Genomic DNA, 23,971 nt, shown 5'->3' on the forward strand with positions numbered 1-23,971 from the left:
CCCACTGGTGTCCAGCAGGGGCCGCTGTTGTCCTCAGTATGGAGACTGGAACGAGGGGAAACAGGGAAACTGTTGAAAGTTGCGCAACCGCCAAAGTAAAACCAGTACGGACAGAAAGAAAGGGAGGGAGGGAGAGAGAGAGTTCAGAAACTGACCGACGTCACACGAGATTATCCGGAACTCCTTGTTTCTTTCTGAGAGTTTGTGCTGCGGTGGGACGACGAGCTGCTGCTAAACTTCACCCTGAATGTCGGTATGTATGTTTACTGTGTTTTTTGAGGGAGGGGTAAAAGTTTCATTCAGCAGTGTTCACGTGCTGGCACCGCTGCACTTGGTCATAAAAAGTTCTTTATGTGTAGCCCATGTGACATGTGTACAGATTTATTGTTGATATAATGTGCTGGTAAAGGTGTGATTATAGAAAGTATTGGTCACTCCTGATGTTTTTGTTACAGTAGTTATGTTGTTATGTTGCTTATTATCAGTGAAGTTTCTCAGTCATCCAGATCATTATAATCCATAGGCGTTAAAAAGAAATAAATAAAGAGGCAACTGGACTTTTTCAACACAGGTCACGTCTCCTCACAACAATTTTCAAGTTTCTCACGCGTTTTACCCACAGATTTTCCTATTTTAACCTCAGCTTCCCATCAGTCTCTTAAAGCTGAAGAAGCTACTCGGACGAGTGGCGAAACATCTTCAAGAAACACAAAAAGTCCGGTTGTCTTCTTTAAACGCCTTTTGGACTGTCCTGCCTGTTGCCACTGCTCCATATAAATAGAATTTGCTCCAAACGACTCATGACCTACACAGTGTATCATGCACAGAAAAGTTGTGATGCCCCTCGTCTGCTGGCACTGATTGAGTGATTTTTCATCCAGCTACAGTAACAACTTGTGGTCTGACATATGGCTCTCGGGGCTGTTACTGGTGCGGTGCTTACAGCAGTGTTTGCTATTAAGTGCAAAACTGGCAGCAAGGACTGCAGGAGTGCTCCCATATCCCAGTAACCCTGGCTTCTTGAGTGGTCAGACAATGCTTGGGAGGGACGACTGTCCACTGAGCAAATTGCTGCGAGGCTAAGTATAGCATGAATACAAGTAAATCAGCAGAAAGCAATGGCTCCCCTCTGTGACAATGGAGGCATTTCCCACTGTGACGAATAGTAATCCCAATAAAGACCCAGGTAACAGCCTTTTAAAAGCCATAATTGCTCAGCTGTAAATGGGAAACCCACGAACAATAACAGAGCTACAATTTCCTGTAATGATGGAATTATTCCTTTACAAGATGCTTTTATGCTGTTACGGTCAAACAAAAGGATGTCATAATCAATATGTGTGGACTCCGTTTTGGAAGCATTATACTCCTAACCCTGGCTGACACGCACACACAACATTATGTTTGGCCTTTAACCAAGCAGCAAGCAGGAAGGGCTCCTTCTTTTTAGATGAAATGCTAAAGAGAATATGAGGACCTCTCAAGGTTTTTTTTTTCTTTTTTTTTTGTCTCGGAAACACTCGGAGACAGTTTATCATCTCTTGCTGCTTGTGGCCGTACTCGTGCCAAGTACGCTGCTGCCAAGTACGCTGCTGGAAAAGTCTGTGACTGTGGCCGCACGATCCCAGCATACCAGGCATGCCATCGTTCTTATACAAGCAGAGCCTGGACCCTGAGCTCATTGCTTACCGGTGCTGATGAGGAGGAAGGGGGGGAAGAGACTGAGGATGGTCAATTAAGACGAGTGATATCACACTGACGCTACATGCGGAGTCGGCCCGTGGCACGGCAGCCTGTCTTAGAGCCGCACTCACACGTGGTGTGTTTCAGAGTGAAGCTCTTCTTTGAAGCGGAAAGTTTGTTTTACCACAGAGGACTTTGTTGTGAACCGCACTTCCTTCTTCCTTCTTTTCCTGTGTCCCCACCCCTACCCCTGCCGCCTCTTCCAGAAGCTGAGTTGGAGCTGACTGTCATTATGAGATGTTGTCTCCCGGCGCGTCTTTCGTGCAGATTGAGTTCGATGACATCCAATTCTACGAGAACTGTGGCGGCGGCAGCTTCGGAAGTGTCTACCGAGCCAGGTGGATCTCCCAGGACAAAGAGGTGGCGGTGAAAAAACTGCTCAAGATTGAAAACGAGGTAGGAGTCGTAATTGCCCGCATGGGCTTTTCATATACTTTTTAATTGTCAGTATTGTAATCATTTTAATTGCCACCCCATTTAGTGGGATGTGGTGACTTCTGTTCCCATCACTCATGGTCATTATACTCCCCCTCTCTGAGAAATGTGCCGCAAAAGAAACGTTATTGCCAAATGAAAGAATGTATTTGGCCCAATTACAGCAGAGGCTGCTCTTGAAATCCCTTTGAAAGCGCGGCCTCATTGTCTTAAAGACAAAAAAGACTTATCTTTGAAATCAGGGAAATTGTATTACATTTGTTGGCCTGTGATAGGATGTTCAGAAAATAATTCGGCGTTTCTTTTATGACATTGTAAAAGATCACAGATATCCATTCAACTTCACTCAACTGCTGGAGAGATGATTGTTCAATGCGAATAATAATGTAATCCTTTCACATTGAGCCAATTGTTCCTTTAATTATAGTGTTTGGTTACAGTTAAATGAACTCATTTTGTCAAGATTCTGCTCATTCAAGAAATGGTTCCATGTAAGACTCTCTGGGCCACAATTATATATTAATATGTCTTTGTATATACTTTTAGCCATGCGGGCGGTGTGGCTCTCAGCTGGTCGGCCTTTAGTCTAGACAGAAATGTGTCATGAAATTTAGCACAGACATTGGCGGTGCTCTGAGGATGGATCCTACTGAGTTTAATGACACTCCGACTATTACTTTAGCACCACCATAAAGTTCTTTTTTTTTTAAGAAGAAGAAGAATTATTCATCCATCGTTATCTTCTGAATGGATTAGCACATTCATGAAACACCATGCTAACATGCTGACGCTAGCATTTAGCTCAGGGCGTCACTGTCTGCCAGCGTGACTGTAGACTTTTCTTTCTTTAGATTAAATAATAAAGGAATCCCTGCTGTAATAACAAAGTTTTTCTAAGTTCATGTTTTCTTCTCCTGTGTTCATGGCTCAGGCTGAAATCCTCAGCGTCCTCAGCCACCGCAACATCATCCAGTTTTATGGCGCAATCGCCGAAGCTCCCAATTATGGAATCGTCACCGGTAAGTTCAATCAATCACAAAGTGTTAACATCCTTTCGCACATATTTACAGTACAGGAGGGCTTAATAATAAGCAGTATACAGCAGAGCTGCTGGACTGCATCACAAACTGAGAATCCAGCAGCTGAAATCTGTTTGCACCAGTTGCATAGTTTTCTCAGCAGCGAGAGGAGCGGAGGTTTCTATGGAAGCGTTAGTGAATGCCAGAGGGTTCAGGAAGTGCACACATTCATACACCAGTTGTGTGCCTATGTTTTTTTTTTTTTTGTTGTTGTTTTTGTCTAGGTCAGCTTGTATAGCTGTGGAGCGTAGACAACAAGGGCCCAATCGTGGCTCAGCTCAAAGTTTTATCATCCTGCAGAGAAGCCATTTGCTGTAAATACACCCTCCCAAATGTGTTACGCTTATTTCTGCTTCACTAGGGTCTGTGACCCTGAAGGATGTTTCTAAATTCATTTGCTAAAGGCCTCTGTGCTCACACGTGTTATGACAGGCTCACCACGTCTTGTGCAAATGTGCACATATGAAGCAGACTAAATAGATCGCCCCCTGAGTCCGGTTTCAGATATAAAACTTTAAAATGGAAACAAGCACCGTTTGCTGGAAGTTTGGTTCAGTTACAACTTTGCTAGGCGTCCCTTTGAATCCAGGAGTTACGTGTAATATGCTTGTTTGTTTCATATCAATGGTCTCATAGTGCTGCTGTGTTACTGCTTTTGTAATAGGATTAATTTGAGCTCTGATCCCTGATATTATTGTAACGTGTGAGTTTGGGTTTGGGTTTCTCTGGCCTCATTCTGATCAGCGCGACAGTTTTTAAGAATCCAAATCATTCAGGTTCTTCAAATCTTCGTTCATGCTAAACCAAAAGCCAGCCAGGCAGATGGATTCCTACCTTCTTAATTTTAAAGGTCCACCTCTGCCGCCCAATTCACTCAATATGGACGGAACATATAGTGATGTAAACAGACTTTGCAGAGGTATAGCACTTTGTAAGAATGAAATATGTAATACGTGAATAAGTTACTTGTGTTCAATACAAAAATTATTATACGATCGAAGCAATGAATAAGACTCAGCTTGACACATACGTTTTTTAAGTATAATAAATGACCGTCCCAGATCTATTCCCTGGATCAACATCAGGACCGTAATTTGATTAGTCCGTATATACACACTGCCTGGCCAAAAGAGGTGACACACTCTAATATTTCATTGGAGCAGCATTCACTGTGGCACTGTTTCAATAAGAGGCTTCTGCAATGTCACAAGATTTATTTCCATCCAGCGCTGCACTAATTTTTCACCAAGATCTTGTATTGATGATGGGAGAGTCTGACCACTGTGCAAAGCCTTCTCCAGCACATCCCAAAGATTCTCAGTGAGGTTAAGGTCTGAACTCTGCGGAGGTCAATCAGTGTGTGGAATTGATGTCTCATGCTCCTTGAACCACTTTCACAATTTGAGCCCGATGAATCCTGGCATTGTCATCTTGGAATATGCCTGTGTCATCGGGGGGTAGAAAAAACCCACTGATGGAATAACCTGGTCATTCAGTGTATTCAGGTATCAGCTGACCTCATTCTTTCGACATAATGTGCCTCAAAGACAGGGGTTCCCTACTATCCTCCCCGTTTTTATTAATGCGTTGGACAGTGGTTCTTAACTCAATTTTATCAGTATCTGCTTCGGCCTCCTTGTATGTTTTCTCTGCTTGATGCATGCCAGTGATTTGACCCTTCTCAAACAGACTGACATCTTTACCACAACCACGGCCTACGTCTTTCCACATGGTTGTTTAAGAAATGAGAAGCTACTCATTCTAAACAGCTAGACACGAAAGACGACTGAGTCCACTGGGGCAACAAATGGTTTCACTGTTTACAGTAAACTGTACATAATCAGGGTTGTAGTGAGAATGTTCTCCCGCTTTAAAACAGGGATTTCTCTAGAAATATTAGACGGAGTTGTGTTACTTTTCACATGAAAGAGAAATGTGCAAAACAATACAGGTAAATTCAAGCCAAGTCAACCTTTGAAGGTAAATTTGATGCAGTTTAAAACTCAATGTGAACCGATATGACTGCAGCAAAGTTAGCTAGAGCTGTATCACGTGTGAGGTGATATAAGGTGCAACATGCAAATAGCAGAATTTAATTTGACAGTATTGGGGTGTGTATTCATACAACAAATATAATAATAAGGTGTACAAAGAACTGTTAAAATCCTTATTATCAGACTACTGGAGTATTACACAAGACTCACCTTCTGTTGTAGAAAACCAAGTATATTCTCAAAATCATATGTGCCTTTAAGAAACTGCATCGAAAAAGAAAACTGCCATCAAAAGGAAAACTTTCACTAAAAAGCTTTGATTATTTAGTGGTGATTAAAATATATTTTCTACGGAGCACTGTAGATTTTTCTCCCCATCGTACACCACTGAAATGTTCTTTAATTAAAAGGTTTGGTGTTGACACGACTACAGTCATCTCAGGTAACCTCTGTCTGAGTTTGATCTGTATGTAATGTGAAACTTTCTATCACCATGCTGAAATAATGATGTCCCTTTATTAAGGGACGGTAGCAGACAGACCTTTGATTTCCTCAGAGGGGCTGGGAACTTTAACTGCTGCACTGTAGCGTGAGCTTTGAGGAACCGCTGCCACATGACCTCCTCGTGGATTAGGGATCTGTTCGGATGCTGATTGAGATTAGTGTGAGTCAAAGCAGCGCTGAGTGACACATCAACTGACCTTTTCAGCGAAATAGTTGTAAAGTAACAATGTGCAAAAGTGTATTTTGGATTACTAGTTTTTAGAGCTGTGTCGTGTTTTTTTGTTGTCAAGGAGCTGTTTGGTGTCTCTGTTTATCAGAGCAGAATCTAATTAGCACGGAATTATTATAGTCGTCCTGGCCACACTGGGGTCACATTCATCAGCTCTGTCGTAAATTTCCTCTGTCTGTTTACACACAACATAGCGCCGACCGGTTCCCTCTTTCTCGCAGCCAGTATCTACTGTGCAGCCCATTTGTCTCTGTTGACTTGCACGAGTTTAACAATATCTGCTGCCACTCAGGAGCCTCGTAAACCTAATGAATTATGTTGAATTATTGTTTCGGGTTAAAGGTACATTGCCAGGCAATTTTATTTTTATTTTTTTCGTGCAGTTTTATAAAAACTCTGCTGCGACCTCTAAAATGAAAGTAAATTTTTCTACATAGCCATGCTGACATTCTGAGGAATGAGGATGTGCTTCTTCAGCTGCAAACGCAGATTGTTTCCTTATGCATACGACCTGCTGTCTTTCGTTGTCCATCATTTGATGTGGCACAAGGGGGAAAAAAAAAAGCTCACATTAAATCATAATAATAAAAAAATCCTGTCTTTTATGATTGTCGATTAGGCTGGTGCCTGTGCATATTTACTGTACTGGATTGGGATATGATTGGGTTATTATGCACAAACAGAGGGCTCCTGCTGTCATAGCTGGTGGTTGTTTATCTTTATTTAAACACTTCACAAGATAGCCTCTGTCTATCCAGAGTAGCAACATTTATTTCCTGCTTTCTCTCATTCTCAAAGCTTTCTTTCAGTGTCTTGAGCAAGATTGATGGGGGGGGGGGGTTTCCAAAGTTTCGTACATTAAACCCTTGGAAACAGAGCAGAAATTTTAATCATTGAATTTTACCAGTATGTTCCCTTTTTAGACTGTGATGATCTCATCTCATCCGCGGTGACAGTTTTTGATTGTTATCATGTAGCTTTGTTTATTGTATTTGTGCTGCGAAACAAATTTATTTTTCTTGTTTCCTCAGAGTATGCAAGTGGGGGCTCTCTGTATGATTACCTGTCCAGTGGCCAGAGTGAGGAGATGGACATGGGACAGATCATGACCTGGGCCGCACAGATTGCTAGAGGTAAATCTGAGATGCATTTGTGCAATTTTGTGAAATACACAGCTGACTGAACTGACTGCGTTCACAAAAGTCTCACAAATGACATATGCCGAAGACAGCACGCTAGGGGCTGCACTCATTGTTCGACTTGCAGTGTATGTCTGAAAATGTCAGCCAGAGGTAGCATTATGGGTTAAAGTTATATGCTAAAAATGAGACTCACCAAAATAAGAATACTTAGGAGAGGGGTAAGAAATAACGTAGACGTTCAAGAAGGGGCTGGTTTTAGCTTTCGTTTCCTGTTGTTATTGATGTTGAGACCATTGTAGGTGGTTTCCCGTGTGCAACCTTACTGTTTGCAGGCTGGCTAAGCTGGTGTTTGCAAGGAGTGAAAACGTCTGCATTTTGTTCACTGGTAAAACATTTGTACTCAAAGGAGAACTGTGCACCTATTATCTCACTGCTAATTGCCAATAAACGCCTGCAGTTCACGTTATCAACGTTACTCACGATGTCTCTTTCTTTCTGTTTTAGGAATGCACTATTTACATTCAGAGGCCCCGATTAAGGTGATCCACAGAGACCTAAAGTCCAGGAATGGTAAGTGATTTAATTCCTAGCACAACTTCACTCTGATGACAATGAGTCATTGTTGGATAACTGCATTTATTGACTTCTAAAACCATATTTTGTCTTTCAGTTGTTTTAGCTGCAGACAAAGTTCTTAAGGTGGGTTTCCACTTTGATTCATACTCTGGATTTTGACCTCAGTTACATATTTTACTGCACAATAAACCGTGTGTGTGACATGAGGGCTGTGTTAGCTTAAAGGCTCATAATTTATCTCGGAGTCTGAAAGAAATATGAGCACTGAAACACCGGTGTGTTATTAATCTGCAGTTTACGGACACAAGAGGGCAGTGACTAACTTAGCATGTACAAGAAATCACTGACGGTGTTACCGGTGTGCCTCCGTATCACATTAACATTTTATTTCAAGACTTCTTTTGTCAAATTTTGAGACCTGCATAGTCAGTCCCCTGACAGCATTCGAGATCTACAGCAACTTTATGCCGCATATGAGACAGTATAATCCTCTGATCAGTGTTTAAACGTTTGACTCTCAAACAATGGAGCTCACTTCCTTTGGACTTAAGATCTGTAAACACTGTAAATATGTTTGCAGGTAGTGCATTATGTCAGTGCCACAAGCCTTGTGTGCTATACTCAATTAGCCTGCACTGACTAAGATATCAGTTTACTAAAAGTTATATTATTACTGGGCAGTAGAGATTCTATCTTTGCATAATATACTAAGGTATCCAAATTAACATAAATATCTGTACTGCTAGTCTGCTTGTTGCATATTAAATATTACGTGATTGAAACCAAGTTCATGAATGATAAGTTGCAAAATAAGGCTTTTCTGCTTTGCTTCCTTCCTGTTTTTGTCACTACAGATCTGCGACTTTGGGGCCTCCAAGTTCCTGACCCACACAACACACATGTCGTTGGTGGGCACGTTTCCCTGGATGGCTCCAGAGGTGATCCAGAGCCTGCCTGTGTCTGAGACTTGTGACACCTTCTCCTATGGTGTGGTGAGTAGTGAAAATAAAGAATTTGATGCATTTCACAACTGATGCATTTAACATTTAAAAATCACTGGATAATAGTTTGGCATCTGTTGTCTGAACTTGAATCTTATTCTTAGAAGTTAGAAGTGTTTTACACAAACAGTCTTGAAGGTCTTAGTCTCTATCTCCAGTTTATTTACAAAAAGCCTCAGCCGTTGCCTCAGCTGGTCCCTAAATAATAATAATAGTAATAATAATACATTTTATTTGTGGGCGCCTCACTCAAGGTCACCTTACATAAAACAACAATACATAAAACATCATATAAATAAAACATCCAATGCAGTAGCATAAAAACGTATTAAAGTACATAACAATGAGTGGGTTAGGTGTCTGCCAAACCTAAAGGAGTGCCCACAGACACATCTAATGAGTTCATTGTGAATGCAAACAAAGCTAATGTTATCCATATAATTAATCTTACAGCTTGTTTTTTTTTGCTAACCTTAACTGGTGATCGCATTGTAAAGATTGACGAGACATCAGTGTTGCCTCTTATTCTGGAGCTGGTTTAACTGTATCCACCATATATTAGTGTCTGAGCTTCAGTGATGCAAAGTTGTCCTCAAACCTTTATTAATGAAGAAGTGTAGAAGTGTAGAAGTGGCTTCAGGCAGACCTGAAACCAACTCAAACAGGCAACTCAAAATATACAAAAAAATTTACCAAAATGCTATATAGTAAGAGAAGTAAGTAACTTAAATCCCCCTACCCTGAGGCGTTGGTGGGGAGTTGGTGTAGTCCAATGAGTCCAGGTGCCTTGGCCTGCTGGCCTCTGAATTCAGCAGGACAAGTGGAGCCCCAACAGCACTGATAACTCCAAATGTAAATTGACACAAGATTTTAATTTGTTAAGTCATTACAACTGCCAGGCACTAGTCTGACAGAGGGGTTTAACTGTGCTAAGGCTAGACTGGATATGACTCAGTCGAAAAAACCAGTAGTTAGGTGTGTATTGCCCACGGTTAAAACAGGGAGGGAGTGGAATCCACAAGACGCAGTGCATGAAACACAGGCTGCCCTGAGGCATAGGGATATCATAGGTCATGTACAGCAAGGGTGTGGAGGCCTGGGGCTGAGTGCAGGAAAACCTTTATGGAGCAAGACATCAGGAACAGAAAAGAGAAAGATGGTAGTGGAGAAGATTCATAGGCAAAAGGAAGCAGTAAGGTGTACTAAGGCAGTGTCGCAGGCTAAGCAAGGACAGTGGGTGAACTGAGAGAGTGTAGAGAAAGGAAAGTTGAAGTGGAGAGGGCTGTGGAGCATGGAAGCTAGCAGGATTAGATTTATGATAGGGGCTATTTATGATGTGCTGCCATCTCCCCAGAACCCAAACCAGTGGTTAGAGGAGGATGCTGCCTGCCCACTGTCTTCTAGTGTATGTACACTTAGACACATTCTGACAGGTTGCAGGGTGAGTCTCTCCCAATGGCGATATACCTGGTGTCACGACCAGGTGCTGAAATGCTTAGCAGCTGCAACTGAGGAACAACAGGTAGAAGTAAATTCCTTATGTGCTAGAAGGGAGAATAGGCATATGATGTTTGTATGGAAGGGAGAAAAGGTCAGAGCAGTGATGATCAGCCATAGCGCAAGGGAGCTAAGGGTAGACAGAGCCTGGGAGCTGGGGGCCAAAAAGAGCAGTTGATTGTCCCAGCACAGATAGTGAGTACCCGACTGAGACCGGCTGCTGTGGTCAGAAGTAGAGAAGGTAGTGTATTTTGTTGAACTCACTGTCCCCTGGAAAGACAGATTTCAGCAGGCTAATGAGCGCAAGAGAGCTAGATTTGCAGAGATGGCAGCAGAAGCTGAACAGTGAGGGTGGAAGGCCCACGTGCGGCCAGTGGAGGTGGGTTGCTGTGGATTCATGGCAAAATTCACCATTGCCCTCCTGTGTAAGCTGGGCATTTGCGGGAGAGAACAGAGGGTGTCAGTAAACAACATATCCCTGGCAGCGGAGCGAGCAAGTGAGTGGCTGTGGCTAAGGAGGAAACATCCTAACTGGGGAGCATGCTTAACGTAAAGCTAGCTGAGTAGTTTTTGTAGTTAGTAGTAGGGCTAAGCTAATCTCGTGGTCGAAAGTCACATGGTTACGTGGTGGCTGCATGGAGGGGGTGATTCCAGGACACTGGATATCACTGTTAAGCCTCTTGCGGTGTTGTGAGCCTAACCTGAAGAAACATTGGTGAAGGGAGGTGCCCACTTGAAAACCCCAATGATGTGCCGCATACTTCCTGCTGCTGTTGGCTAGGCTAGCATGCTGGTATCTCCTTGATACCAGGGTTTCCAGTTGGACCGGGCTTCTAAATGCGTTTTGCCTCGGAGCTTGGCACAAGGGATTGTTACATCTCCTCCTGTGTACTAATGACAAAAGTTACTATATTTGTGCACCCAAATAGAACTAATGTCCTGCAACATAAACTATAAATGTAACCTGTGCCATGTCTTTTATCTGTAAACTATATAGAATGTGTAAAAAGAAACTATTGTGTAACTAACAATCTAAGCAACTGACTGAGAACACAAACCCACGTCAAACTAATAGTGTCAGTGCCAGGGGGTTACCCTGTTTTGTTTTTCTTTTCCGTTGGGTGACTGCAGGTGCATCTATCACACCACAGATACTTCCAGTTTTGGCATTTTTTTCTCTGCTTAAGTCTAAAAATAGCAGTTTTGGCCTTTCTAGAAGAACAGCCTCTTAGAAACTTACAGTGTCTTTGAAAGCCTTTTGGATTTATCAAAATGGATTCTGTAATAATTTTAAATTTCATTGTCTTTCATGCAAGTGTGAATTAATGAAAAATCCAAGGCATTCTGAAAAATTACATTTCCTGAGATCTATGTGGGATTTACAATCCAAACAATGCGTGTGATTGCGAGAGTGCTATTCATGTGTCGTCTGGTGCAAAATTGCAAGTTCAAGTGTGCTGTTTTCCTTTCAAACACCTTTATGATGAGCTGGTTTCTATAGTAATATGTAATGAGAGGCAGTTGGAAAGAAGCAGAAATCCTGGCCTGTGGTTCACATATATGATAAAAACCTTTCATCTTTGAAACATGGTCCTCCTGCATCTTTTCATTATATCATTTAACACCAGGGACTGTTATTTCTGACGCTGTTTCATGCCAGATGAAAAGAAAGTCACTTATTAAGGGAGTATTGTTTTTTGTGTCTAGAAACCACAACGACCTTTAATTAAAAAAAAAAATCTTTTTGTCTTTTGTGTATGGTGTTTGGTCTCCAAGAGAAGTATGAAGTATATGAATGCACAAACAATATAAACAGGCGCAGCATACTTACCCGCTTGTTTACTGACCTTGGATGTTGTCTTGTGTGACAGGTGCTTTGGGAAATGCTCACCCGTGAGATACCCTTCAAAGGATTGGAAGGCTTACAAGTAGCCTGGCTCGTGGTGGAGAAGAACGAGGTATTTTACTGCGTTGTTACACGTGCATATAGATTACTGACCCTCAGAAAAGGAGGAGCATTATTGTTCCAATCAGTCAAGTTTCTTTTACTCCGAGTCAATATGTAGTGCAGTTCAAAAACAATACATTACTGATGTTCCTATCGAGGTGAACTGTCTCCCATCCAACCAGCATCAATGCCTTTTTTTCCTAGAGGGTCACCGGGGCATTGGGCAAGAGGCATGGTACACTCTGGAGAAGTTGCCAGTTCAACACAGGGCTAACACAGAGAGACAAACAACATGCAGGCCATTTTAAAATCGCCAGTTAGCTGAACGTGTCATTGGACTGTGAAAGCACAGAGAGAAAACCTACATGAACACATGCAAACTCCACACAGACAGGCCAACTTCAAACTCAGAACCTTTTCGAGGTAACAGTACAAATTGCTGCGCCACTGCCCTGTGCTGAACTGCCAAAATAAAATCGTTAGAATCGTTTTTTCATATGGTGCAACCCCAAGTTGTCATGTCACAAGTTAAAGCACGTATGAGGAATGTGCTGTGTAATAGAACTTGATGGACATGGATCAGTTCATTGTTTTATGAAACATAAATAAAAGAGGGTGTTAGGGAAGACGACATGACTGCAGAAAAACTAGGCTGCATATTTCAGGTAAAAACTAATAATAAGTACATATAACTAGGGAATAGTTAGCTACTAGCTAACGTATGCGTGCAGAGATTTCTGCAGGTGACAAGAATTTGTTTTGACGTGTCAGACATAACATCAGAGTAAGGTGACAAACACATTTTAGCCTAGGCCACGGAAACCACAGATAGAAGTCATATATTTGGGCAGACAAACAGCACCGTTAAAACTGGCGCCTTTTTGTTTGTCTTCTAACGATTTTATCTTTTGCTTTTATAAACAAAAAATTAAAATAAACCAGTTTTTAAAGTTTTGTTTTGTCAGTTGTCGACCTTGATAAAGAAAAGTGCCTAGAATTTCAATTTTAATGTGTGAACTTCAAAATAAATAAATAATTAAAAAAAAAACAAATAACCACTCATTTGTTTTTTAATATCCTTCTCTGAACGGAAAATCCAATGACTAAAATATACATTATGTGTTTGTGGAAAAGAAAAAAAAAAATGTGTACATGTTCGACCGGGAGTCAAAGCTGAGAGACAAATTTTTAAAAATAATGATAAAACAACTTGTTTGTCAGTGTTGGGCTAGATACAGGTATATATTTGACACACGGATCAAGATGTATCACGTGAAAATGGCGTTTCATTTTTATTTCATATGGACTATGTGTGTTTCAGAGACTAACCATTCCCAGCGGGTGTCCTACCAGCTTTGCAGAGGTCATGAGAAAGTGCTGGGCAACTGAGCCAAAAGTGAGTTCCACACAAATCTACAGTGTATGCATGATTTCATTTGAGTCATGTACAGAGCAAATGTTTTTGTGTTCATTCAGGAGAGGCCCATGTTCAAGCAGATCCTCTCTACTTTGGAGTCCATGTCTAAAGACAGCCAACTTCCTCAACAGTGCAACTCTTTCCTTCACAACAAGGCTGAATGGAGGTAATGTGATCAGCTATTCTCCAGACTCAGTAAATGTATTTATATCTCTCTTTTTCACTGATATACTGCCTCAGCCTAACGAAATGTGCAACTGTTTTCAAAGAATGATGTGGAAATGTAGCTGATGGGGGCCGTGAAATACAAAAAAGAACTTGAGATCGTGCATATAGATCTTTAATAATTACACTGATAGCTACATAAAGACATGAAAACCCCCAAAGAATCATCCATCTGGATATACTTCCTCTCTTTACCCATAAGACCCTAAAAATAATCACCATCTTTTTCAAGTAGAAGTGTTTAATTGGCCTGTATGAGCAGCTGGAGGTTTGGTGATGTTCAGCACAGCCTGAGTCTCAGCTGTTACTTTATTCTCTGTCTGCCTCTCGGCGGGCCTTGTCTGTGCTCTGAGGTTTTTCCTCAGAAGTTGAAGCTGGTGGCATCATGTCCAGGCAGCCATCTGCAGGTGGAGGAGTTTGGAGCGCGTTTCAGCGTTGGAAAGCAGAATGGGAGAATGTGTAACACAGAAAGAGATGCGTTTTCTTTATGTAGCCCACAAATTGTGATCCTGATTAGTTGTTATTTTGTTCAGGTGTGTGCATCAACCAGAAACAGACAGCATATGGTGCAGGCAATAGTTATTGTTATAATTAATTGTTGTTCGGTCATTTTTTCTTTTTGCTTCAGCTCACTCACTGGGCTTAAAATGAAAAAAATGACTGGGACATAGAAGCAGCATTACTTCCTCTTGCTTAAATGGTGGATGTGTTGGCAAACTGTTTGGGTTTCCACACAAAAGACACATGATTTGCAGAAACCCTTTAAGCCACCTGACTACTTTTACCTATAAATGTGTCTCAGCCACATTCACACTGTAGTGTCTGACAACACTATTATGCAGCTTTGCGCATTGCTGATTCAAAAACTATGGGCTTAAAAATACTTAAAGCATAAAACAGTACAACTTTTATTTTGTTTACCAGGAATAAAGCCATCCAAATTTTTATTTGCTATACTTGACATTCTACTACATAGATGCCAAGCAATGTTTTTAACATTTTTTCCAGTAAAATTCAGGTGTTCCTTTATTTGAAAATCATATTTTGGTTGTAGATTAACCTCCTGCATCCTCATATGGGGACATTAAGTTTTAGGTTTTATTGCAGCTTATTGTGCTTCATTTAAACCCATCGTCCTCGTTAGTGGACACTTTAGTCTGCCATCTAGTTGTAGCAAAGGGTCAATACACTAGTCGGTAAAAACATGATAGCAATTAGTGGACGAGGAACAAAACCCATCAAATTCTATGCATAAAAGTTATTTATTTTTTGCTTATTAGCGTTTCTAGTTTGATGTGACCTGCAAATTTAACAAATTTTATCAATAGCAACAAGCCACAACCTCGCTAATTAGCAAGTACTCGTTTGAGAACGTTCATTGTTTGCAGTTGTGGTTTTACTCAGCCATGTTCAGGTTTTCAAATAGTTTTTATATTGTGTCACACATTGGTGACTTTATGATAATATAAATAATGAAATAATCCCAGTGTCCACAAACGAGGACATTGTTTTTCAAAAACTACTACTTGCTGTTGAAAGATGACCTTTAGTTTTTGTACTTCTTAGCCTCTACTGATCCCAAATACCTTGGAGAAATTAAAAATGCAGACCAAACTGAAGCTTAGATCTCAGGAGGTTAAATGGAAAGAGCCTGACGCCATGAAGGATACAGGACAACTTGAAATCCTGAGGTCTTGTCAGGAAAACGGGGATCAAAGGGAGGCATATTGTGGAAATAGTTTGAGGTGGAGGGACTGGAGGATGGGGAGGAGCGAGGCCAGGCCTTCCTGCCTGGGCCCAATGTGTTTATGAAAAGAATGTGGGAGCTGAGTGTTTTAGGTGGGTGTGTGGTTCAGCATGGATTTCCACAACACACTGTTCAGCTCCACCTGCTGGGCAAAACAAACCTCCTCAACATGAGGCGAGCCTGAGGCATTGTCCTGTCTCTGGAGTTGAAAGTGTCAGGCACAGGCTGACGGCCTTATGGCTGGGATGTTTACATATTTATTTTGATTTATTTGACTTTTTATTTTATGCCGCTGTGTCGTTGTCGTTGTACACCGTCCTATTTATTCATATTCTAAACTAAATCTTTCCAACATTTGCTATATGTGTAATATAGTGGCAGAGTGAAGCCACTGACTGAACTGAAACACACTGTATTTGTATTTGACAGTCCTTGGTTGATACTGTCACCCCATCTCAAAGCTACTTGTTGACATTATTCTGTCGCCTTACGCCTTAAGGTGTGAGATTGAAGCTACCCTCGAGAGACTTAAGAAGCTGGAGAGAGACCTGAGCACTAAAGAGCAGGAGCTGAAGGAGCGAGAGCGGCGTCTAAAGATGTGGGAGCGCAAACTCATCGAACAGTCCAACAGCCCGGTGAGTTCCTCGTTATCGCCTCTTCACTTTGCTCAACCTTCACCCGCGGGACTGCTGCCGCACGTTGTGGAGTGCTCACGGATGTGCTTCCTCGCACCCTCACTCGCTTCAGGGGCAGGACAGAATTCCCCTTAACCTTTTTTTTTTTTTTTTTTTTCTGGAATGAAGTGGAAATGAGAAAGCAGTGAAATGAAAGTAAAAAGCGTGGAATGAGTGGAAAAGGAAAGTGCATTATAAAACATTATGGGTAGGAGACACTCGTGGCAGCCTTGCATTTATATGCAGTGCAGCGCATGTTTTTTTTTTTTTTTTCGAGCAAGTACATTTGCATCATGATGTACTGAGTGAGTGCTGCGTTCCTCAGAAGAATTTATATTGGCTAGTAAGCGTCCACTCTGACGCGTCCTCTGGTGCTCTCTTTTGTTACCTACATTGTGGTCTTTCACGTGTATAACATCCCCAAAATGCTACACAACACACTTCAAGGTTGCAGTTAATAGTTATTTCATCACTGACCGATCTTTTAATTCAGTATTTACTGAGAAGTAGTATTTCCTACGGCTAATGGAGGCAAAAACCTAAATATATTTTAGTTTCATATCCTCACTACAACCACTGGCATTTGTATGCTTGAAGACACCATTTTTTTTTACACTGTTTGTCTCAAAGTGTGTGTGACTGAATGCCACAGTATGTTCACACACGCAAAACACAAGCTCCACGTTTCTCCTCTCTATCTCTGTCCTGCACCTTCTCTACTGCTACTTCCCTTTAACACCTTTGTCTGTTTGAAATCTACAGTTAAACTTGTCCACTTGTCTCATCTATACTTTACCCTGTGGTTTGAAACTGATTGTTTCTTTTCTTTTCTTTTCTTTTCTATCCTCTCCTCTTTTCCTCTACCGCCCCCCCACCCTCCTCTTGTTTCTGCCTCTCAGCTCTTCTTACCTGTGGCAAAAAAGATGAGCGCTAAGTCCTTTTATCAGTCTAAGACGGAGGAGTCAAACAGGTCGCAGCTGTCGTGTCAGATCAAGGCCTCCGGTAACGACGAGGTGAACCTGCAGTCCGTGGTGAAAGGCTTTGGGGACGTGTTTTCTTTGGACTTTGGCCGGCCTGTCCTGCACTCTGGCATAAAGGTCAACATGCGGGCCAAGCAGAACACGTCCAGGTCGAGCTGTGTCCGGGAAGGACACAAACTCAACATGGCTCTAGGGATGGGACGCTTCTCTTTGTCTGATGACAGCGAGTGATTCGCTCCAGCGTTTTTGTTCGGCCACAGCTGCATCCCTCAAATAGTGTGATCCCACCTAATGCATTATTGATGCAGTGGATCTGCTTGTTAAGTCATGTTAACAATATCTTTATTAATCTTTGTCGTATCATAACACACTGTATGTTCTGCTGTAAGCTATATTCATGATGAACATTCAGCGGCATCCATGCGGCACAGAATGATGGTCATTACAGAACATATTTAAAGCCCTCCACCTGTGGATATTATGGATGTCATTTACTGTATGCCTAATGTTCTGGATGTATAGTGCCATGCTGTGAAGAAAGAGCCTTGTGAGCCAGTTGCTTAGAGAAGGCCAGGCTTTTATGATGAAGTGACATTTTGCTGACATTAAGATTGGCCAATTTGTTCTGGATGTGGTGGAGTGCAGTTGTTGAGACGCAGTCTCTTACCAGGATGAAAAAGTACATGTTTTTTCCTCCGACTGACCCAGGTTCAAAACAGTAGGAGAGGGACTTTTCTGTGCGACTGTCAGCTTCATTCTCTCGTTTCACTTTTCAAAACAGGCTTCCTCCAAAAACCCAGAAAGATTCATTCCACCACCAAAGAACTGACAATGTAGGTTTTAATAGACAAATTTCCTTCTATGGACACATTGTAAACACAGCATTGCACCACATGTTCTAAGTGAATATTAGCCTCAAGACCTGCTCTTTACAGTAGAGAAAATCGTATTAGCGTTAGTGTTCAGTTAGGTATTATGCTTCATCTGGGGAAAGGACATGCTTCCTTGAGCATAGCCCATTAAATTGTCCCTTTCGCTCGTTATAATAAGTCAGTCTCATGACGATCTAATCCTCTGTATTCCTGTGTTGTTGCTTGTTAGCTTCCCGCCATGAGCTAATACTCCTGTTCAAACGTAGCCTACACCCTAGTGCCATGAAGCCCCAGACACATTAGACCCAGACATAACGATTAGCACAGACTCTTGCCAGTGTTTGCATTTCCGTGATTGGATCCCACACGCTTCCAGCATCCTGAAAGATTCAACCTCCACACTACTTGGCATTTCCTTCGTGCTTCCACTGAAATAACGCCGCTCTGGATGCGATTTATTTTCCTGCGTCCTTTGTTGTATTGTTAATAAATCTGCTGCTTTTTACTTTCTACTAATGCGTCTCTGATTCGTTTCATTGTTTTCCACATGCGAACAAACTGAAGAACAAATGCGGTGGCTTGAGAGCAATGGTGTACTGTTACGAGCAGTTATTGTCAAACTGTTAATAATAGAAAAACAATCAGAGCGCGAGCGATTTTCTTTTTTTAAAATATTGTTAAAAATATACTTCCCTTTTCATTTTCGTCTGTGTCTTTTCTCTCAACATCAACTTCCTTTTATCTCGGTGTTCACATGTACCCATCATCCACTTAGTCCACATGGGGGCAGAATTGTGTGAACTAAACCCAAATCAAAGTCCTTTTTTTTTTCCCACTCACAAATCCCAATCACAGAGCCGTTTTAAATTTGAGCCGTTCAGTTGTCTTGCCATGGATCTTAATAACAGAAGCGGCAGCGCTGATTTGTGTTTTTTGAAAAATGATATGAAGTCGCTCGAGTGAGACTTGAGTTGGGTTGTGTTTGTGAATGCGTTGACTACCAAACTGCATCCCTGGAGGAGGCGGAAGAAGAAGACCACCGTGGCGCTGAGGCGTCTTTATGAGGCAGTAACATGCATCCGAAATGTATGGAAGCAACTATCGACTGAGACGGGTCGTTCAGTTCATAATCTCGGTTGTTCCAGGATGTTATGGAGACGGTGAATGGGGTTTACTCATTCATTTAGTCGTCTTTTCTCCAATTTTCCATTGCATTATTTCTGTCATTACACACCAGTGTCATGATCACAATGATGAAATCTTTATTTTGGCTGGCAAGTTTCTGCCTGATTACATTTAATGAGCAATCATTTTTTTTCATTCAGATAGATCACGTTAGATCAGTCAGACGGACATTTCTGTTTGATATAGGCCATTAGGAGCGAGTCCTTTTAGTCGTGCAGCACAATAACTGAAAAAGTAATGGTTTCAGAGGCATGGAAAACATGGCTATTTTCCATTTTCATAACATTTATTTAAATCTTTTTTAAAATTTACTGTTAAAATGTCGTGCAGAAATTCACATGATGTTTGTGTCCCTCCACGTTCTGCTGCTGTTACTGTCTTTTGTTCCTCTACAGTTGCTGCCCACTCTTGACATATACACCTGGACAGAAGAGCACGTGGTCAGTATTTTAGTATTTTTCCTGTATCTGACGCACTGATCTTTTATTTTTATTCAACTTGATGAAGACTAATATGTCACTGTTTTGTTTCTTCAGTATTTCTGGATGCAGCAGATATTTGGCGCAGGTTTGTTCTGTTTCTTCTTTAGTATCTTTAATCAGATTTGGTATTTTGGAAACTGTTGTTTAAAAATTGTTTTTTTCTTTCTTTTGTGTCAGGGGACAGCACGTGCGACATGCAATATTACGCTAACCTGTTTAAAGAAAACCACATCACCGGAAAGAGGTTGCTGTTGCTCACAGACAACGACATGCGGGACATGGGGGTCAAGTCCAAAGGACACGTCATGCACCTTAAGGCAACTGGGTTAACCATTAAACAGGACCGTGTTTACATTTGCAAGATAAGATCTGAATTACAGATTTAAAATTTCTCTTTTGCAGGGTGAAATTGAAAAGCTGACAAACGATTACCTCGGGTTTGTCCACTTCCCACCACTCTTGAAGGTACTGAGTTAATTCTCGTGTGTGTTATCTGTGTGTGGTTTTGGTTTCTCTGCACATATTTGGGCTGATATTCTTCACTTTCTTTCTAAGGATGAGCTGGAAAATAAGGTGGAACCGAGCAAAACGGTGAATCTGGAGTTGGTGTTTGGATACCACTGGAAATCGGGAACAGGCAAGTCTGTAAGTTTGCAAAGAGACACGCGACGTGTTCCGCAGCTGTGAGCGTCTGATTTGGCTCCTCATTGGCTCCGTCAAACCCAAAACTCATGAATATCACAAAGAAATGCTGTATGTGCTTTGAACATTTTGGTAATTATTGATGCCTTCTAAGGACACGCACAGAATATATTTTCTATAACTGAATCAGCCGCTTCCACTGAACCCGTTTGTACTGGGGATTCACGATGGAGGCTGTTACACTGACCATTGAAGGAATCACTACACACGTATTATACCAGACAAATAAACATTTCATTCTCAGCCATGTAGCACATCCACCTCGACTTGCTCACAGCCCTTTGTCAGGGTCTCAAACTGCGGAGAAAGGGTGGCTCTTCACTTGCCGTTTGAATTTAATCAAAAATAGCCCATTTAGCCAGAAGTCATTTTCTTTTAAAAGGCAAACGTTATTTAATCTTTCAGCTGTTCATTGTCCCATCATAAATAGTCCTCTTTCAGTGTGTTCGGCAGGGCTGAAACGAGCCTGCTAATTGCCTCCCATTTCTTCTGACATGTGGTGGTTTAGTGGGTAGAAAACACAGCAGGGAGAAGGAAACAGGAGGCTGAGAAAATGAGAGCTAATTATTTTCCCCTGCCTGGTGTCAGGTTCCGTGTCAGCCTTGTTTTTACAAACTGGAAGGTTTTTTGCACTAAATAAAACAAACCCGCACTGCATTTTTTTTTTCTTCGCCCCTCTTTGCTGGCGATGTCATGGAAGCAGCTGCACTTCTCAAAGACAAATTGAGGGCCTGCGATTGTGCGGCCACCATCTGACAGCCACTGAGGGTCCCCTACTAATGAGGATATCACCGTGCAGCCAAGTGAAAGGTGCTGAATTATGTATGAGTTGTCATTAGACGCACTCGGGTCCTAGGCATCATTACCAGACATTGTTTCTGCTGGAGTGATTAGACTAGCATAGACCTGGGAGCCCCGGTGCGACCGTCCAGGGCCGACACCAGGCCAGCACAGGGCCACTGGCGTGTTTCTGAGCCAGAGGCTTGCTGAAGCTTCCCCCTTTGAGCCGTTTCCAGCCCCTGGGGACGATGAAGGAGAGGGCGAAGGCTCCTCAGACGAGTGTGTTAGTGCCACTCCTCTGATGTCTTTCTCTGTGATCACTACACAATGGATTGGCCTGTGCCACGAACCCCGTGTGGTTAAGCAGTGACCTGTGGCTTCGCGGCCAGCTTTTAGGGATTGGTGGGAATCATTACTGCGTCGTCAGCATTCAGCGTGCCGGAGAAGGGGGCTGGGGAACACGCTCCGGTTTATTTGGGCCTCCCAGTTTGATCTGTGCTGTCTGCAGCAGCTCATGAGAAATCTGGTGTTTTTACCCTTATCCCCCTTAATTCAATTCATCTCCTGCACCAACAAATTAATGCTGAATTCTACTGGAAATACATTCATTTGTATTTTTGAATTTATACTCACTATAAAATATTTGCTGTCGTTGTAATTTCCTTTATCTATTATCTATTCATTTTAAGGCATTGATATAGTGAGTGGAGATCATTTTTCCTTCCAGATCAGTTTTCTGATCAAGAGATTCACTGTTTTTTTTGACACTGTTTCTTATTTTCTATACCCTTTATTCATAAAAGTTTTCTGTCTTCAGTATGAAGCTCTGTGGCCATTACCTTGACACTGCCATTGAGCTACCTGTAGGTTGTGCTGTTGGTTTATATACCAGATTAACCAAATTCTCCACACGGATTAGTTCAGCTGTAAACTTTTCCACGCAGACCAGACCTGCATCCTCTCACAATGCGCTGCCTTTTTTCAAGGACTGCAAATGGAAAATGTACATGGAACTCGATGGGGACGACGTTGCCGTGACGTACATCAAAGACGTCACCTTTAACGCCAACCGTCAGGACGTGGAAGTCCTGCGCATGACGAAGGTGACGTTGGAAACACAAGCTGCATGCGATTGCTCTTTGCGTTCGCTGCCTCATGTTTTACCTCATGGCAAATATGATCTGTAAGTTCTAATGTTATCACAATGCAGCCACCTTTTGTGATGGACAAGTGGGTCGTCGGAATTCAGCAGAACCAGAGAGTGGACTACATTGTCAATTACGAGGTGAGTCATTTCAGTGGCAGTCGGAGGCCCTCACAAAACAATGCAAATCAACACATCGTCCATTTGACAAAATGTTGACAGTGCATCAAATGTTTGTACAAAACCACGTGCAAAGATTATAAATGGTATCACTACATATCATCAAACCCTCTTTTTTTTTTCCTTGACACCTCAGAGTGATGTAAAGTCACCAAAGTCTACCAAACACAGCTGCCCAGTGACGTGGAGTATCAGTGGTGGACACGATGAAATCAAAATTGTGGAATTGGTCATTGAAACAGCTCCAGCTAACATAGACTGGAAGCCCAGGGGCAGGTCCCATTCTGGTAATTGTTTCATTCGTAATTTTCTTGCACTGATAAATGTTTCCCATGAATTCAAGACACTGTATAAGGATGCAATGCACGTCTACCGTTTCAGATATCGATCCAAAATGGATGAACAACGTAAAGCACAAGCAAATGATGACCCAGAAATCGCAGCCTGTAACTGCCGCTCAAACCACCTTCTCTAGCTCCGATGCCCGCACCCTGCCCCAGTTCCTGTCTGCACATGAAAGACAAGAGTCTTCTTATGCTGCAGCTGTGCGTCGCTCTCCAAGCCGCCTGCACGCATCTTCCTGGATCGACTCTCGCAGCTCCTCGCCAACCGCCAGCCTGTCCGCCAAGCTCTCGCAGCTCCATCTGGGGTCAAAGGGCAGCAGTCCCTCCAGCACTACGTCAGAGAGCACCTTGGAGAGAGAGCGAGATCGCCCGGCCAGTGCCGGAGCGATGCACAACCGGCGCAGACACAGCTCCTTTGGCAACACATTAACTGTGGGAGGAGGGCAGGGTAGGGGGCACGCATGGACCAACACTAGAGGTGGCCATAGTCATAATAAAACCAACAAAACCTCACGACAGCCAGGGAGGCCACGGTCCAACAGTTACAGTGTCACACTACAGAGCCACCCGCAAGTGATACCGGGTATATTGTCTGTGACACAAGACCTGAGTGAGGAGAAAGAAGAGGCCAAAGTCAGCGATGGAGGCTGGATCAAAGTGGAGCGTCAAAAGAGATTACCACGTCAGGACAATAAACAAGTCAGAGGTCGACAGAGGAGGGGGGGCAGGGGAGGGCGCGGCACTGGAGGAAGAACTTAATGTGGGACACACGTGAATAATAAGTCGTTCACTGAAAAGGTTTTATACCTACTTACATGCTCATAAATCAGTTGTCAAATAATCACACTCCTGGCTGCCATGTACATATGTATGAGACAATAAAGGATTGCTGCTTTTTAAAAACCTCTATGCTCAGTCTGTATTCATTATAATTATTACTATAAAAATGGATAATTGAGTTGGGTCTTTATGACGTTTGATTGCTAAAACAGCAGATCTCATCTGTTGCTATTGTTGCATTAAATATACAAAATTCTTCACCTTTTTTCTCACTAAACAGCATTAAAGAGAAGACACACTTTACATCCTTC

General features: G+C 42.2%; 1 protein-coding gene across 2 annotated transcripts; it reads left to right on the forward strand.

The window, feature by feature from the left end:
- Positions 1-144: 144 nt before the first annotated feature.
- Positions 145-23,783, forward strand: zak (sterile alpha motif and leucine zipper containing kinase AZK). Of its 2 annotated transcripts, XM_047600455.1 has the most exons (20): positions 145-253; positions 1,950-2,139; positions 3,110-3,197; positions 7,016-7,117; positions 7,631-7,696; positions 7,797-7,825; positions 8,557-8,694; positions 12,072-12,158; positions 13,470-13,544; positions 13,625-13,731; positions 16,037-16,172; positions 19,644-19,688; positions 19,785-19,815; positions 19,908-20,047; positions 20,133-20,195; positions 20,286-20,375; positions 22,199-22,315; positions 22,423-22,497; positions 22,673-22,823; positions 22,918-23,783. In XM_047600455.1, the coding sequence occupies exons 2-20, from the start codon at positions 1,981-1,983 to the stop codon at positions 23,637-23,639; spliced, it is 2,421 nt and encodes an 806-aa protein (XP_047456411.1). In that variant the 5' UTR covers positions 145-253; positions 1,950-1,980; the 3' UTR covers positions 23,640-23,783. The 2 variants fall into 2 exon arrangements, with proteins under 2 accessions (XP_047456411.1, XP_047456412.1); XM_047600456.1 differs by lacking the exons at positions 145-253; positions 1,950-2,139; positions 3,110-3,197; positions 7,016-7,117 and adding an exon at positions 7,176-7,511.
- The last annotated feature ends 188 nt before the right edge of the window (positions 23,784-23,971 follow it).

This window comes from Mugil cephalus, chromosome 12 (assembly GCF_022458985.1).
Source record: "Mugil cephalus isolate CIBA_MC_2020 chromosome 12, CIBA_Mcephalus_1.1, whole genome shotgun sequence".
NCBI classification, from domain to species: domain Eukaryota; kingdom Metazoa; phylum Chordata; class Actinopteri; order Mugiliformes; family Mugilidae; genus Mugil; species Mugil cephalus.